The sequence below is a fragment of the Petromyzon marinus genome, chromosome 57 (assembly GCF_048934315.1).
Source record: "Petromyzon marinus isolate PM22_M1 ecotype Great Lakes invasive population chromosome 57, UKy_Petmar_22M1.pri1.0, whole genome shotgun sequence".
NCBI classification, from domain to species: domain Eukaryota; kingdom Metazoa; phylum Chordata; class Hyperoartia; order Petromyzontiformes; family Petromyzontidae; genus Petromyzon; species Petromyzon marinus.
In genome coordinates, this window is record NC_133723.1 from 8761934 (window position 1) to 8778261 (window position 16328).

A 16328-nucleotide genomic window follows, 5' to 3' on the forward strand; every position below is an offset into this window, starting at 1 on the left:
CATCATCGCCCCCACCACCCCCCCCACCCCCGAAGTCCATCGCCATCATCGCCAGCGCCGCCCGCAGTCACCGCCACCGCCACACATCACACTCGCCACCGTCAGCGTCTTAGTTAAGCGCGCAGTGTGTCATCATCATCAGCCAATGGGCGAGTGACAGCACGACTGCTTTACAGGTTAACAGGTTAACGTTGATTCAGATGACTGCTCGCCATCGAACAAAGATGGACACCGCATCACGCGGCGCTTTCAGACTCGCTTCCGCCGGCCGTCTGAAACGCTCTTCCTTTCCGATATCAGGAAGCCACTCGAGCTTTGGACTTTTAAATCGTCTAGATTGAAAACTCATTTCTTGAGAACTGCTTTCATGTTTAGTTTGTCATCCTTCCCCCGCACCTCCGATTAGCGCTGTTGGCTACGGACGATGCAAAAGCAGTTCAACATACGTACATGCATTCCGGTGATGCAAGCGTCGAATTGCACGCGTGAAAATTCATCATTAGACAAAAAACAACAACAACAACAACGTTTGGTGACGTTACATTGGCGGTGGCTCGTCGGTTGGAACACCGAGCGCATTTCGTAAAAGTAAAAAAAAATTCTGCCGTTCTTTTTCTTCGTTTGAATTTCCAAATTTCCGTAAGCACATTCATTAAGTTATTTGTTTTCGCTAACGCACGCAGGCCGCGTGGAGAAACGTACGCGCACACAAGGACGGCTGGCGTCACCTTTGACATGCAAAGCATGCTGGGAACTTCTGTCGGTAATTAAAAAAAATGTACTTCATTCATCACGCGCGGGGAGAAATGTTCACTACATTTACGCGTGTAAAAATTAATTCGGGGTGGAGAGAAATTATAGCGTTTAAATGATATTAAGAGAGAGATTAAAAAAAAAACACGCAACACACCGGAGGGAAAATAAACTACACGTGACCAAATAACATGTGACAATCGTAATTACTTCAATGCCGCGTTTCAATTAACCGAAATGACCATTTAGAAGGCAAATTACAGGCAACTAAAATTACACGCAGATTGTTGGCGATGTTTGGCAAAAAAAAAATAATAATCAATCCCCGACAGTGGCGCGATGTCAGGACAAACCTTTTTCCCCACCGGCGCAGTCTTCCCTTTCTTGATGGACTTACCCGCGCGATCTTAAATGCCAACGCATGACGATGCGCGTTTGAACGCCCGCGGTTTTGTGCCTGGGTGTGCGCGTGTGTGTCAAAGTTGTTCGCTCACAGCATTTGCTCCGGCAGTCTGTTGAGGCTATACGGGGCACCTTTGTCTTTTTTCTTTGGTTCTCTCGGTAAAGTCACCACGTAGAATGAGAATAAAATAATAAATTTATAAAATAAAATGACACGATTAAATTCTCACGACGTTTCGGCCACAACACAAGCGGCCTTCATCAGACAGTCTCGTCCCTTCACCTGATGAAGGCCCACTTGTGTTGTGGCCGAAACGTCGTGGGAATTTTATTGTGTTATTTTATTAATTTATTATTTTATTCTCATTCTACGTGACTTTACCGAAAGAACCAAAGAAGATGAATCCTTGCAGTGACGAAAGCTTTAAATCGAAATCTTTGTCAGCGTGTAGTGTAGCGGTTAGCGCTACGCTGCGCTACGAACCCAGCGGCGACCCGGGTTCGATTCCCGCTTACGGCAAACACCAACGGCAAACACCGTTGACGATTATCTGAACCGGCCCTCCTCTAGGTCGACTCGGTCTCTAAATTCATCACCGGTGCGGTGTGTGGTTAAACATCGCCAATGGGGGTGGGTGCTGGCCACCCAACCCTCGTATGCCGTGCCGGCCTTCATAGGTGTCCGCTAACAGCGCTTGCCAAAACAGTTAAGCCATGCGTAAAATATTTGTCTTTGTGCGTGCGCGCACCTAGCCTGGCACGAGCGCCGTAGTGACGTCACCGCCACGTCGCGGCGAACGGCGGCCGATGTTGTTGTGTGCATGCGTGTGTGTGCGCGTGCGCACATGTAACCAATTGTAACAATGTAGCGCACACGGAGATACTGCAATATTTTAATTCAGAACCCTTTAGGAGCTAGCAAGCAGAAGCAGCAATGTTGCGATGCAAGAGAGGTAGCATATTTTGCCGGTTTGGTAAAAGTAGGTGGTTGTGCGATAAGACGCGACTGCCTGGGTACGGGAAGCTCGAAACGGTCTCCCGGTTCGAATGAACAAACAAAAACAAAATCGGAGTGGGATTCCCATCGCCTCGAAGCTCTCCGACCGCGGTCGGAGAGCTCCGCGTGGCCGGGGACGCGGGGCCGAAGACGTCGGTACGTCTCGGAGAGCCGCGCCATCGAACGCCCCCGTGGCGGCGGCGGCGGCGGCGGCGGCATCGGGTTCACTTTTCGTGCCGACGCTCTTGGCACGATTATTTTTTTTCCACTGTTCACGACGAGCGCAGGTACTCGCTTAAGTGGGGGGGGGGGGGGGGGGAAACACTGGCGGACGGCCCGGTTCGCTCACCCTCGTTTCTGCATGAAGCTGAAGAGGTCGTCCAGGAACTCCTTCCTCTTGGGGTCATCGTCCAGCTCGTACAGCTGATGAGGACGGAGAGAGAAGAGGCGAGGTGGTCAATTCACGACCGAGCACTTTCGCAAACCGCGACCCTCCCCCCCCCCCCCCCCCGGCCCCCCACGGCCGGCTTCCAGAAGCAGAAATCGCTTCTCGATTACAGTCGACGTTCCGTATTTTTAGTGTGGCTGAAGCCATCGGACAAAGGGGGGCGGCGGTAACACCGCGTAGAGTGGCGCTTTCACCTGCGCTTCCGTGGCCGTCTGGAACGCCGCTCTTCCTTCCGACATTAGGAAGGCACTTTTAAATCGTCTGGATTGACAAAAGTCACTTCTTTAGAACTGCTTTTTGTGTTTAATTTGTTGTCCTTCCACACGCACCTCCGATCAGCGCGTGGTTGGCCACGTGCGGTGCAAAACAAGTTCAACATTCGTGCGTACGTACGTATAGGTAAGGGCACGGTACACGGCAATTGATATATTGTAACTAGGAACGCCACATCGTGAACAGAGATGGTCTGTGCCTGTAAGATCGGCAAGTTCGCCAGCATTGATTCAGGCAAGCCTGCCTGCTGATGAGACGCTGTGTGTCGAAACCTCGTACTGAATTAGCGGCGATGAAATGACGCACACCCCAGAAGGCCGTATGGCCGATGGGTTGCGGTAGAAATACTTAATCTTTGGAGAGACGGACTGTACGCGAAGGAGACATATCGTCTGCTTGTTTTGCTATTTATATACTTTCCCACAAAGACGCGAATAATTATTTGCCTTCATCCAGCAGTGGATTGATCATGACTGATGGATGATGATGATGAACTCTGTGGGTGCTGTGTACGAGCAGTCCACATTTATCTCATTGGCCTCTAGCGTGGTTAAAATAAAGGGTAATGCGCTGACCTGGAATTACCCCAAATAAAGAAAATGTCATTAAGATTCCTGTGGCTCGCATTGCATTTTTTACGTCGCCAAACAGCTAGAAAGTCCAGGCATTCGCGAGGTTCTCATTAACGTCGCTCATAAAAATGTAACAAACAAAAGACAAAGATTCCCCCCCCCCATATAGCCTCAACAGACTTTTCTGGCAAGTGCTGTTAGCGGGTAGCACCTATGAAGGCCGGCACGGCACACGATGGGGTGGCGCTATTTTACACACCGCACAAACGTGCTCATCCGAGGCCGAATCGACGTTTTCGGGAAGGCCCAGGATAAGGTTCAGACAACCGTCACTGGCGACGGCCGTGAGCGGGAATCGAACCCGGGTCGCCGGCTTCGGAGCGCGGCGCACTAACCGCTGCGCTGCCGCTCCCCACACAAACACGCGCGCGCGTGCACACGCATCCGTACGCAAATGAAAAACTCAAAACTCGCGTCAAGTGAAGATGCGTATTTTCACAGCGTTCAAACGAATCGCCACGTGGCGTCTGCGTTTTCGTAACTTGTCACAAAGCGATGGACATTCACTCGAGGCCCGCTCGTTTTGCACAACTGCCGATGGAACGCGGCGGGTTATAATTGCAAATTCAAGTTAAGGCGTCGTTGGCTGCGAATTTCAGTTGTCATTTTTTTATTTAATTTTCGCAACAACAAAAAAATGCAATAGCTCGTTTTTTTTACTTTTCCGTAGCCGCGCAGCTAGCCGTATCGCTGAATATGGATAAAATGCCTCGGAACATTCACATTTTACCCCCCCACCCAACCCAAATACTACAGAGTAAGAAGTAATTGCAATAACCCCCCCCCCCCAAAAAAAAAGTGTGTTTTCTTTCTCCAGAATTGAAACTGAAGTTGCAAAATGTTGGAATTTCCCCTCTCGTGTTAATGACCCACTCCTGTTACTGACTGGACCCAACCTCCCACTCTCTCACTTTCCCCAAACTGCCTCCCCTCCTTAATCTCTCGATCCAAATTAAGGCTCGTCAGTTGGAAACACTGAGCGCATTTTGTAAAAATGTTATTTTTTTTTCGTTTTAATTTCCAAAAATTTCCATTAGCGCATGAACTCGCCGTTTGTTTCTGCTAACCCATGCAGGCTTCGCGGAGAGCGTAACGCACACAAGGACGGCTGCCGTCACCCGGACATGCAAAGCACGCTGGGAATATCTGTCGCGCTTTTGCCGCATACGACGCTATTATATATTTTTGCTTTCCACCCTGCATGCATCTTACGGGATGATGGGTGTCCTTAAAATGTCTGATCGGCGAAAGTGCCCCCATCCCCCCCCCCCCACTCCTCCCCTCTGCTCTACAGGCTGTCTCACAGTTAAATTAAGAACACGTGTCCTCCACGCGGCCATGGCCGGGAATCGAACTCGGGCCATCGGGTCTTGAGTCTAGTGCAGCACGCAAAACCGCTGGGATCAGAAAACCGCTGGAGCGAGCCGCACGCCGCACAACGTGGCCGACGACGCAGAGATTCGCGGGGTGGGCATGAACGAGTAGAAAAATAAATATACAAAAACACAATTGCCGCTGCCCTTGTTAATAAAAGTCCAAATCGCACGCGCAATTTTATAATGGCCCGTCGCCATTAAACGTACACATTCCTACACCTCGAATAACCTTCAAGTGCCCGCGGGTGCGAGGCTGCCCCCCAAACCCCCCTCCGGCGACTCCGGCCGTGGTGCTTCCGTAACAGGGCCAACGCTGTGTCGCCTTACAAGCACGCGAGATGCATTGGTGAACTAAATAGCGCTCCGAAGAAAATCATATGTAATAAAAATGAGAATTACTTAAACTAAACTATTTTTTTTTTTTTACACCAGGTAAGGGCCCACCGGGTAAGGGCCCACTGAGCTACACAGCGCACAATTTTTTAAGAGGCGACCTGGCCACAAATGATAGCTCAACGGGAAGGTGGCTTATCATCATGTGGACATTTACAGGAGCAGCCAAATGTTCTGAACGAGCGACGATCATTTCTAAATGTGGGGGAGAAAAACCGGAGAAAAATCCACGCGATCACGGGGAGAGAGAGAGAGAGAGACACGCAAACTCCAAATATACAACAGGCATCATCAAGGCCGGGATCGAACCCACGACCTCCTGTATACCAGGCGAGGTAGTTAACATCTCGCCACCATGGCACCCGATTATTTATTTATCCAGGAAAGGCACACTGGGTCCAAGGACTCAGGAGGGCCCAATATTGGCTTAATTCATTTTAATTTAAGACGCATTCAGCCAATTTATACAAACCTCAACCGGATTCTGGACCTCGTCTGTCCGCTCACCCTTGAACGAGTTCCCGTTGCGGTGTGTGAATAATCAGCACTGGGGAAACAAAGGCGGCTGCCGTGCCGACGCACCGTCCCCCTTTGGTTGCTCGCAGACCATTACACAAGGTGAAGATTCACTCAGCTGCTTCAAACGATGAATGCAGGCCAAATAGGGTATTTGTTTTGTTCATGCACGTACGTTGCGTGCACGCGCAAGCGAGCGTGCATCCACTGCCGTGAGACCGAGCCACCCATCCGTCTACCCCAACGCCGGTTTATTGAAATGTCAAATTATTGTTATTTTCTTTCTTTCGCTCAACGGGAATTTACTTCCCCCGCGAGCGGCGAGCGGGCCCAAGCTTACGCGCGCTCGCAGGGACAACGGCAAAGCGGCGTCGCACGGCGGCGTGGTGTTTACCGAATCGCCCCCGCGACCTGGCACGCCGTTTGCCCAACTTTGGCCAAAGGTGTCAAGGCGGGGGGGGGGGGGGAAGACGGGATTTATGAGTGTAAAGCTGTACGAACAAAAAACACAATTCACAGGGTCCATTAAACAACCACAACGGTACACAGGAACCTCTGCGGCAGCAAACCACATACTCAAGATGACCAAGCAGACTCTCACTCGTCTTTACCCGACAGATTTTCTCCGCATTCGGCGAAGGGGAACGCGGAACAAGAGCCGCCCCCTCCTCCCCCGCGTGCCCCCCCCCCCGCCCCAGCCTCCCTCCCCCCGACAACCAAACCAGCAGTGCGGCGACTCTGCTGTGTACCTTAGGCCCGAAAAAAGTGAGCCAGTCACGGCCTAACAACAAAAACCTCGGCAACAAACGGCGAAGGCGCCGCTTGTCCGTCGGGCCGCGTCGCCGAATACGATGATGATGACGACGACGACGACAATGACGACGACGATGAGGAAGACAACCACGATGGTGGCGACGTCGACGCAGCATTACAACCGGTGGGGGGGGGGGGGGAGGGGGGCGGAACGCGCGTGCCTGTGGCTGCCACCGCTCGTTCCACGTGCCCCCCCCGTCTCCAAGGGCAGTTTTTTTCTTCTTCAAAATGCAGGGCAATTAACGGGTTCGGTCACGGCAGCTACGTGCGCGCGGCGCTGGTGGTGGCGGTGGTGTCGGCGGTGGTGTCGGCGCCGCCGGTGGCGCTGGTGGTGCGCCGCTTGCGCTCGCTTTGCCGAGATTACTCCAGGGAGGGGGAGCAAAATTGCTCGCAGGACCGGGCTTTCGGATACAAGTCCTTGTTCACGGTGATTTTACTCCCGGATTGGTTAATTCATTTGCGGGGGGGGGGGCGGGGGGGGGGTGGGCAGGGGGAAGGTGAAACTAATTTAGTCGAGGGTCATTTTGGTTTACAGCACGTTCCGTGCAAACGAGAGTGAGACGTAAAGAAAAAAGCGCTCAAGAGGGACGGTCGACTCGCCAACCACACCCAAACCCATCAAGGGGATTGCCTCCCACTACAATAAAACTCGGAACCTATTATCCACCTAATCCTATTATCCGCGCAAGCTACGCAATGCATTGCGCGCACCTTCCCGATTGCACGCCGCCCACGCGCACTGAGCTATGATCGCTCAACGAAGTGGCTTATCACGTGCAAATTGATCGCAGCCAAATATTCGAAATGCATGATTATAAATGCGGTGGGAAAAACCGGAGGACCCAGATAAAAAATCCACGCGACCACGGGTAGAGAGAGACGCGCAAACTCCAAATATACAGCAGGTGTCATGGTGGGGATCGAACCCACGACCTCCTGCGTACCAGGCGAGGTAGTTAACATCTCCTAAGCCACCCTGATGATGAGAAAGAGAGACACGCAAACTCCAAATATACAGCAGTTGTCATGGTGGGGATCGAACCCACGACCTCCTGCGTACCACGCGAGGTAGTTAACATCTCGCCACCGTGGCACCACGCGATTATTGTACAGCGCTGTGAGATGCAGGTGGCGTGAATGACGCTCTATAAAAACGTAAATCTTTATTAATATACACGCGGCTACAACTTTGCGGAAGTCTAACACTATCCCACGGTTGTCACACGAGACAGGCCCCGCTTCTTAGTGCTGAACGTCATTCCGGATGACCGCCTCCCACCAGTGACGGATTAAATGTTATTTCACGCAATTGATTTTAATAAATCACCATGATGTATACTCCTTCGGCGATAGACGTTTATTCATCCTGTGACACGACGCCGATAGGGCAATTGGAATGAAACGAGGAGGGAAAGGCCGAAAGGAAATTATTTTGAAAAAAAAAATTCAAACAATAATTAACACGGGGACATTTTGAGCGTTATTGTCACCGTTGTGGGTTGTCGTTGTTGCTGTTGCGGAGGATGAATGAAGCCGTTCGACCTTTGTAAATTGACGTTATGTTTGAGAGAACTTTACACGATTGTGATATCAAGCAATGCCTTGTCACAGATGACGACGACGACATTGATGGATATCTGGAGCCAATGATGTTCATGGTGTTGACCGAGTTGATATTGCTATCATGTTTTTGTACTGTTTGTTGTTGTAACTTTCTTACCCGCCTCTACTGGACATCTGTGAAAGAGCTTTACAGCTCGTCGGATTCCTCCAGTACAATTAAATACACCGATTCTGATGTACCACGTATCTTAATGTCTATTTCAATGCAATTGTAATTCTTGCTATCACAAACGCTCCCTTTCCCACAACGGACACATTGGCCGGGTCCTCCACTGCAACGGGGCTTTCTAAGCTCCAACATTCCCCGACCGTAAAACCAACGGAGCGACGTGCGAATTAAGTGCAATGCGCATACGTGGAGCTATATTAAAAATAAAATATTAAAAAACGCGCGTTATTGTGGAACGATGATACGGCGCACTCAATTTCACATTTGAAATTCAAGTTGGAGTGCGTGCATAGTAATATAACGGGCCCTCTCGCAGCGTTGACAAAAGGCGACGCGGGGTATCATAGCATCCCGCCGTGAATATTAAGCGGCCGTTGAGAATACGGCGTTAATGGATGGATCCGATATACGATTTCAATTGGGAAATACAGTACAGGGACTTCTGCACTTAACTAACGAGTTAGGCTCCAGAGAGCTGTTTCGTAGTGGGCCTTCCCTGGTAAAATAAAATTTAAAAAAAGTTTAAGTTTTAGTTTTTACAGGTTCGCTCGGTAGGCTGGGCATAGGTGGCACCTCGCTGGAGCCACGGCCAATAGCTCTCGAACGATAATAATCGAACGATCATAATCGTTCGAGAGCTAGAATCGTAACTTCAGCCACAGAACCTGGCTCCATCTCAGGCTACGACCCCACCAGCGAGCCGATCCGGTTAAACTTCTGGAGGTAAGTTGATGCCCGTTGATCAACGGCGACAAAACCCATAAATGTTCAAGTTTCAACTTTGCCCACGAACAGAGCAAACAGGCAACATCAAATGAGGCAATTGAGGGTCCACGTGAAAACGACATATATTTAACGAAGCTCATCTTTCCGCCAATTATGCTTAAAGTGCTTCGAGGGCGAGCTGTGAAAGGGAGCTGTATAAAAGTGTGGCGAGGATAACGGCGACGACGACGACGATGATGATGACACCGATATCGCTTTACAGAATGGGGGCCACTAATCTGGGAGGTGGTAGTAGGAGGGGTTGGGGGCATCGGCGGGCAGTGCCATACCGCATTAATTCCTCCCTCCGCAGTATCGCTTGTTGCCACTGGTCGCTGTGATGCCCGTCAACCATCGCCAACCACCCGCTCACCCGTCCGCAAACCATCGCCACCCTGCCGCCCGCTATTCGCTACCTCGGTGTATGGGAGCCAAGGCATCGTCCCTACGTGACCCAATGCAACCCCTCCCCACCATTCGCTCGCCAACCACCACCCCCCCCCAACGCTCGCAAACCCGAACCTCAATCAACCCGCATCATCGCTTAGCGTTGTGGCCAACGATGTGAAGCAATAATGATGATGATGAAAAAAATCATCAGCTCCCCAAGCCCCCTTTTTTGCACGCAACTCGCTGTACACACAAACACGGGGATGGTGGTGGTGGTTGGGGTGTTGGCAGCGAGAGCACTGTTTGTGTCCCGCGGTGTGGCACGGTGCCAAGTCATATCCGATTATGGAGCCACGTGCATTACTTAACGCAGCCGCCAAACCCGGGCAGCGCGCCAACATGTCACGAGAAAACCTCTGGAGTGAGGTTAGCTCGGGTGCTCCTCGCTGCTGCACCGGGTGGTGGTGGTGCTGGTGGTGCTGGTGGTGGTGGGGGTTAGTAGGGGTGAGCGAGCGAGCGGGCGTGCGAGTTGTGGGTTCACTCCCGCTCGCTCGCTCAGCTCAGCTCAGCTCGCTCTCTCTCTCTCTCTCTGCGTGTAAGGGACAAATCAAATGACGCAATTGAGTTGGCAAAAGCCGGGCCCTGGGGGGGGGGGGGGGGGCGGGGAAGTAGCACAGCGATCGGAGTCGAGCAAGCGCACGGTAGCCGCGAATTTGGCAAAGTTCCACATCGCGCTTTGTGCCATAATTTTTTTTCCTCTCTGCGCACCGAGGGGAAAAATGTTTTTTTTTGCCTCTTCATCTGCTTCCCTTGGCCTGCAGAGACCCCCAACCACGTTGCCTCTGCCCTCGCTCGCCTATTTATAGACGCGCCGATTGGCGAGCGGGTACCTGCCTCCGTATAATTCGCATGTTCGTGACCGCCGGCGACGTTTGACTTCTTGTTCGGAATAAATCGCGTGAAATAAAATAACCGCGGGGCTTTTTGTTGGTGTCGTTGTTGTTGGGGTTTGTCGGTCGAGGAGTAGGGGGGGGGGGCTCACGGGCATTTTTTGAATCCGTCCGACCCCCGTCGCACGTGGCGGCGATGCAACTGCGTCGACGCGATCGGGGTGTGGGGTTGGTGGATCACGCGGAGATGGTAACAGATTGTGCGACCCAGATACCCAACCTCCTGGCGTGCGCCGCTAGCGGGCAGTACGGAGAGTGGATTTGTTGTTGTTGTTGACGCGCGTATGATGTGTCTGTTGAAATTCTTTCGTGGCCCGTTTCGATGAGCGCGGTAAACGACATAGTGACCGACCCACACGCGAACAACGGCAAAGAGAAAATAATTTTGCCAAGAGGTGGGGGACCCCCCCCCCCCCATGGCCCCAGTGACCAGCAGATGATTCAGCCAGCACTGCTGAAGAAACCTGGGTTCCACTCCAGGCTTCTGCCCGTGACGAAATCGAGTTCTCAAAGTCACCAATGACTGCACACACACACACCAAAAATTTCCACCAATTTTGCCTGAATGCCAACTTTGAAAACGCAAATGCTTTGTTTTTTTTTTAAATTGGCACGGCGTACATTATTTAAGTGGGTAATTACACTACCGTGGTTAAAAGAGGGCTTTTCTAACGGCTTCATGAGGCAAATAAATGCGTGACGCGACACTTCAAGGCTGTTCTCCGATAACAGCGACGTGAGTTCACTGCTGCCTCCGTTCGAACCTCCCTGCGACGGACATCAAGCGTTGGTGCGCGGTGAAGTATGCTCAATGCCCCTCCACCACCCCCCAGGGTACGTACGTACGTTGAACTTCTTTCGCACCATACCTAGCCAACCGTCATAATCGCAGGTGCAGTGTTGAGTTTATGGGCAAAAAAAAAATGTCACGTGTCCGTACCTGCGCAGCTCAAAAAGCTAGCATTCTAATTGGTGTTTAATACGTAATGAAGGTACGGTAATACTGTTCTATGGGGGCTGCGGGGGTCGAAGAGGATTGGTGGCAGTGGGAACATTAAACGGGGGGGGCAAGGGGGGGCTAGCGGGCAGGCGGAGGTGTGTGTGTGGGGGGGGGGGGGGGGCAGGGGGAGGGGGGGGTTGGGGCGAGGGGAAAGAATGTGTCAATGACATTTTGAGTCGCCGAAGACAGGGCCGTCTCTCCGGAGTGGATTAATAAAGTGTGCCTATATTTATAAGGCACATATCTCCCTTCGGGTATATTTCATTGCAGTTGCCTCATTTGACCAGTGGGCCGGCCCTAGTGAGGTGGGGGGGGCTCCCGGGCTCCCGGGCCCTGAAGCGTGAACGACCGAACGGGGCGCAGTGCCTCATTCCACCTCGCGGAGTCGCCAACACCGAACGACCGATGTGGGGTTATCGAGAGTCAGAGGAATCTTTATTTATAGACTGTACGGAGGCAAGAGGAGCAGCAGCAGCAGGAATCTGATGGGAGCTATGAAGCAGTTTTTTCTTTCAAATTTAAATTAACAAAAATGTTTTTACAGATGTCCGGTGAGAAAGGGGGCCGCGGGGTCAGCGAGTTTACAACACGCGCTCAGGAAAGTAAGAAACGGTTCCGGGCCAAACAACTTTGGCGGTGGAGGGGAGAGGGTTTGGCCACGTACGGCGCGAAAGAAGTTCGGCACACAATGCGCACGTGTTCGCCAGCACGCTTGCGGCCTTTGAAACGGAGGAACAGAAAGTATAATCGGCGACGTTTGGGGCAAACGCCTTCCTTCTCCACAGCGCGTGCACTAACCGGCCTTTTCACACGGCGCGTGAGGAAGGGCCGATGCCCGAAACGTCGCCCGTCGTTTTAAAATGAAGGCCACGCGGCGTCGCCATTGACGGACGCGGTTCGAGTTTGTTGTTGTTGTCAATTGCACTTGTGTACCACCGTCAACGTAGCGGCAGCGGCAACAGCAGCATTAATGAATTATGGTTTTAATTGTGACGGAAAGTGAATCCCTGGGCCTCAAACACTGACGGCAATAGAAATAAGTGTAAATCAAACGAAGAATATCCACAAGATGTGACGACCCGGCAAAGTGGGTAAGACCGCGGAGCAGAATGGAAATCTGCAAAATGCCAACCATGTATAGTAAACCGGCGAAGATGATGGCATTGGTTTGGGAGGCGTTCCAATGAAATTTAGTCAACTACCCCGGTGCCAATAAAGTTCTACAAATATTGTCACGGACTGCACTGCACTCGTGCAAGCGGCTGTGGCGGCGATAAAAGTTGTTGACCGTGGTCTGTCAATAAAACTATTTTTTGACTGAGGTGCGCGACATTTGAGACCGTGCACCATGTCGTGAAAGACTGCCCAAACGGAGGCATTCAACGGCGACGTGAAAGAAATCCACGCGGGCTACTCCTGAAAGCGGACCAACGGATAACAAATCTCGACATCAATTTGTAGTCTTTCGCAAAACGCCATACGAAAGAAGAAAAAAGAAAATAATACAAAATGTGGTCCCACAGGCATAGTGCACGTAACTGGTTTAGAAGACGCACCCCGCCCCCCCACCCAGAAACTTGCGATTTTTTTTTATCCTGAGAAACCGGCGGTAAACGCTGATTCAATTCGCGAGATCCGAGCTCTCGCGAACGCCTGATGACCCGAAACGTCGTCTGCAATATGACCCAAAACGTGGTCCGCAGTTGTCATGTTTTGCTTGCTTTTCAACGACACTGCTCCGGCCGGTTTGCTTTAAGAAAAGAAAACTGCGCGTCGGCACACTATGTCTACATAACAAAATAAGTTGTTTTTGAATTCGTTTCGTGATGCGGAGGGTTATAGCATCTGCCTTTATGCCGAAACAACCATTATGTATCGAGTACGGCTGTGAAGGTTTTGGCAGTTGTATTGTACGTTGAACTTGTTTCGCACCGCACGTAGCCAACCGTGCTAATCGGAGGCACGGGGGAAGGACAACAAACTAAACACAAAAAGCTGTTCTAAAAGAAATGAGTTTGCCAATCGAGATGATTTAAAAGTGCATCATAGCTCCCAGTGGATTCCTAATATCGGAAGGAAGAGCATTCCAGACCGCTGCAAAAGCGCATCTGAAAGTGTCGTGATGCGGTGAACGTCTTTGTTGGACGGCCAGCCAAAATCCACTGCTGCTGCAAAGATAACCGGAGTTTGCACGATGATGGTTTATGCTCTTGATGAGATCAGCAAGGTGACCGTGGTTAATCTGTGCGCTGCGTGGCTCCCTCTCCGATGCGGTGATTTTTCAAAATTTTGCACAACGTGCCCGGAGCTGTTTCTATCAGGTTAATGAAGAAGCTACTACTACCATTATTTTTATTTTACCAGGTAAGGCCCACTGAGCTGTAAAACTGTTTTTTCAGAAGCGACCTGGATATGAAAAATGATAGCCCAATGAAGTGGCTTATCAAGTGGAAACGTATAGCAGCCAAACACTCTAAACGCGTCACGTTGATTCTAAATGTGGAGGGAAAAACCGGAGGACCCGGAGAAAAATCCACGCGGCCACTGGGAGAGACACGCAACCTCCAAATATACAGGCGTCAAGGTCAGGATAGAACCCACGACCTTCCTGTATACTAGGCGAGGTAGTTAACATCTTGCCACTGTGGCGCCTGTACAATTGGTGGTGGGTGGGGGGGGCCAGGGTTGTGCACCTCGAGAGAAAAAAAAACACTGAAGCTCTCGTACAGAGCGAGTTTGATGGCTTGACTGCTGCACAATAAACCCATCAAATAAATTTACTTTTGACGAATGACCAAACACTGGAATTCACCGAAAACAGACTCGCCACCCCCACAAGCCCCCCAGAGGAGATGTTGTGAAAGTATTCCCCCACCTCTCTCCATAACTTTTAATGCTTTTTTTTTCAAATCAGATCTCAATTTTGCTGTTAGTGTTTCAGACACGGGGGATTCGTTTTCCGTCGCATTTAAAGACGTCATTTGCCGGTGCTGCCGCCGCTATGCACAAGCACAGTTGCACAATTAACAACAACAACAATCTCAAACGCGTTCGTCAATGACAACACCACGTGGCCTTGACAGGAAAATGGCCGTTCATGCATTGTGGTATGAAGAACGGGTATTGCCCACAACGACGCCAATTATATATATATATTTTTTGCCATTTGACGAACATGCGCGTATGTATTGCGTGTCGAACACTTCTTTCGCACCGTACGTAGCCAACCGTGCTAATCGTAGGTGCAGTGTTGAGTCTATGGGCAGTGTTGAGTCTATGGGCAGTGTTGAGTCTATGGGCAGTGTTGAGTCTATGGGCAGTGTTGAGTCTATGGGCAGTGCTGAGTCTATGGGCAGTGTTAGTCTATGGGTTGCTAATCGGAAGTGTGGGGAAGGTGGATACAGAAAACTTGTTTGGAGGCTGTGCTTCAGCGAACGCCGTTTCATCATCACGTGCTCATAAAATAAACCTTTTTTGGCGTGGCCAGGATATGACGAGCAGAATTTCCCGAAGCTTCACCTCTCCCTGTCGGCGTTAAGACGGGAGCCGGAGATGTTAAAGGCAAAGATCCCCCTTATAGCCTTTAACAGACTGTTAAGGGCAAGTGCTGCAAGCGAGCGCCTATGAAGGGCGGCACAGGTACACGAGGGGGTGGGTGGCCAGCACCACGCCCGGCCGCCTTTGTCTCCCCAGTGGCGATGTTTAAACAGCGCACCGGGTACTCGTTTGAGGCTGTGGCCCAGGACCGGTTCAGATAATCGTCACTGGTGTTGTCCGTGAGCGGAAATCAAACTCGGGTCGCCGGGTTCGTAGCACGGCGCGCCAACCGCTGCACTACCGGAGATGTCGAACCCATACCCACAGGCGCGATTGGTGCCCTGTTGTGTCAGACGCTACAGTCTGTTTCGCCTATAACGCCGTGTGTTTTCATGGAGCGAATTGCATACGACGCGATGAATGTATTAGGGAACGCAATATTCATAATAAAGGTTTTATAAATAACGCGAACGAACCCAAAAACCTTCATTATGAATAATATTGGTCGCGAAAGCCTACGTGTAAAAACTGAACACAATATTGTTATGGACGCGAATCGGATGTCAACGCGATCGAGTGAACGGAAGAACTACGTCGCAGCGCGAGTAGGAATAAGCGGTTTGCACGACTGCCTCGGCGTAGCCTCGTCGCGCAAGGCGGTGGGGGGATGCTGCTGGATGCTTCTAGACGCTACCTCACGTGTTGAGCCTGCGTCACGCATCTAACGTGTTATCGGGGACTGTGCTTCACCCTCTATATTATATTATACCTGTCAACCCACACGGTTTACGCCATATTCTTGTACAGGGAAATTTAGTTTTTAGGTCCGTACATTTCAATAAGGGCAAAAACTTCTTTTTTGTCTATTTGTTTGTGTTTCTCCCTTGCGATGGTGACTTTGTAGGATGAAAGTTGAGATTTATATGGGCACGGGGTGACCAATAAGGTCTGAATTGGTCTGTAATAAGGTAGGGCACTGATAAGGGGTTGACAGGTATGTTATATATTTATAACGCGATTTTTCCATAACGCTCTGTTCTTCAGGAACGCAACAACCGCCGTGTTAGCAGGAGAACAGGGACTGTTACACCGTTACAGACGGATGCAATAGGCAGATGTTAACTACTCGTCAAAATGCGTTTTGCCGTCGAGACAAAACATTGAAATGGGTGGAAGAGAAAAATGTGGCGAGTTCAAATTGGTCGAGAGAGAGAGCGTAAACTCACGATGACTTACTGAGCTTGGCCTAAAAAAAGGTCCGGCAAGTTCACCCCCCCGCTGACCGCCGACC

At 50.9% G+C, this 16328-nt stretch overlaps 1 protein-coding gene across 5 annotated transcripts in view; it reads right to left on the reverse strand.

The window, feature by feature from the left end:
* LOC116954947 (uncharacterized) overlaps positions 1 to 16328 on the reverse strand; it is a 261733-nt gene that overhangs the window by 116276 nt on the left and 129129 nt on the right. For all 5 annotated transcript variants that reach the window (XM_076052742.1, XM_076052743.1, XM_076052744.1 and 2 more), the window contains one exon: positions 2501 to 2575. In XM_076052742.1, coding sequence (XP_075908857.1) covers positions 2501 to 2575 — 75 coding nt within the window. The remainder of the gene's footprint in view (positions 1 to 2500; positions 2576 to 16328) is intronic.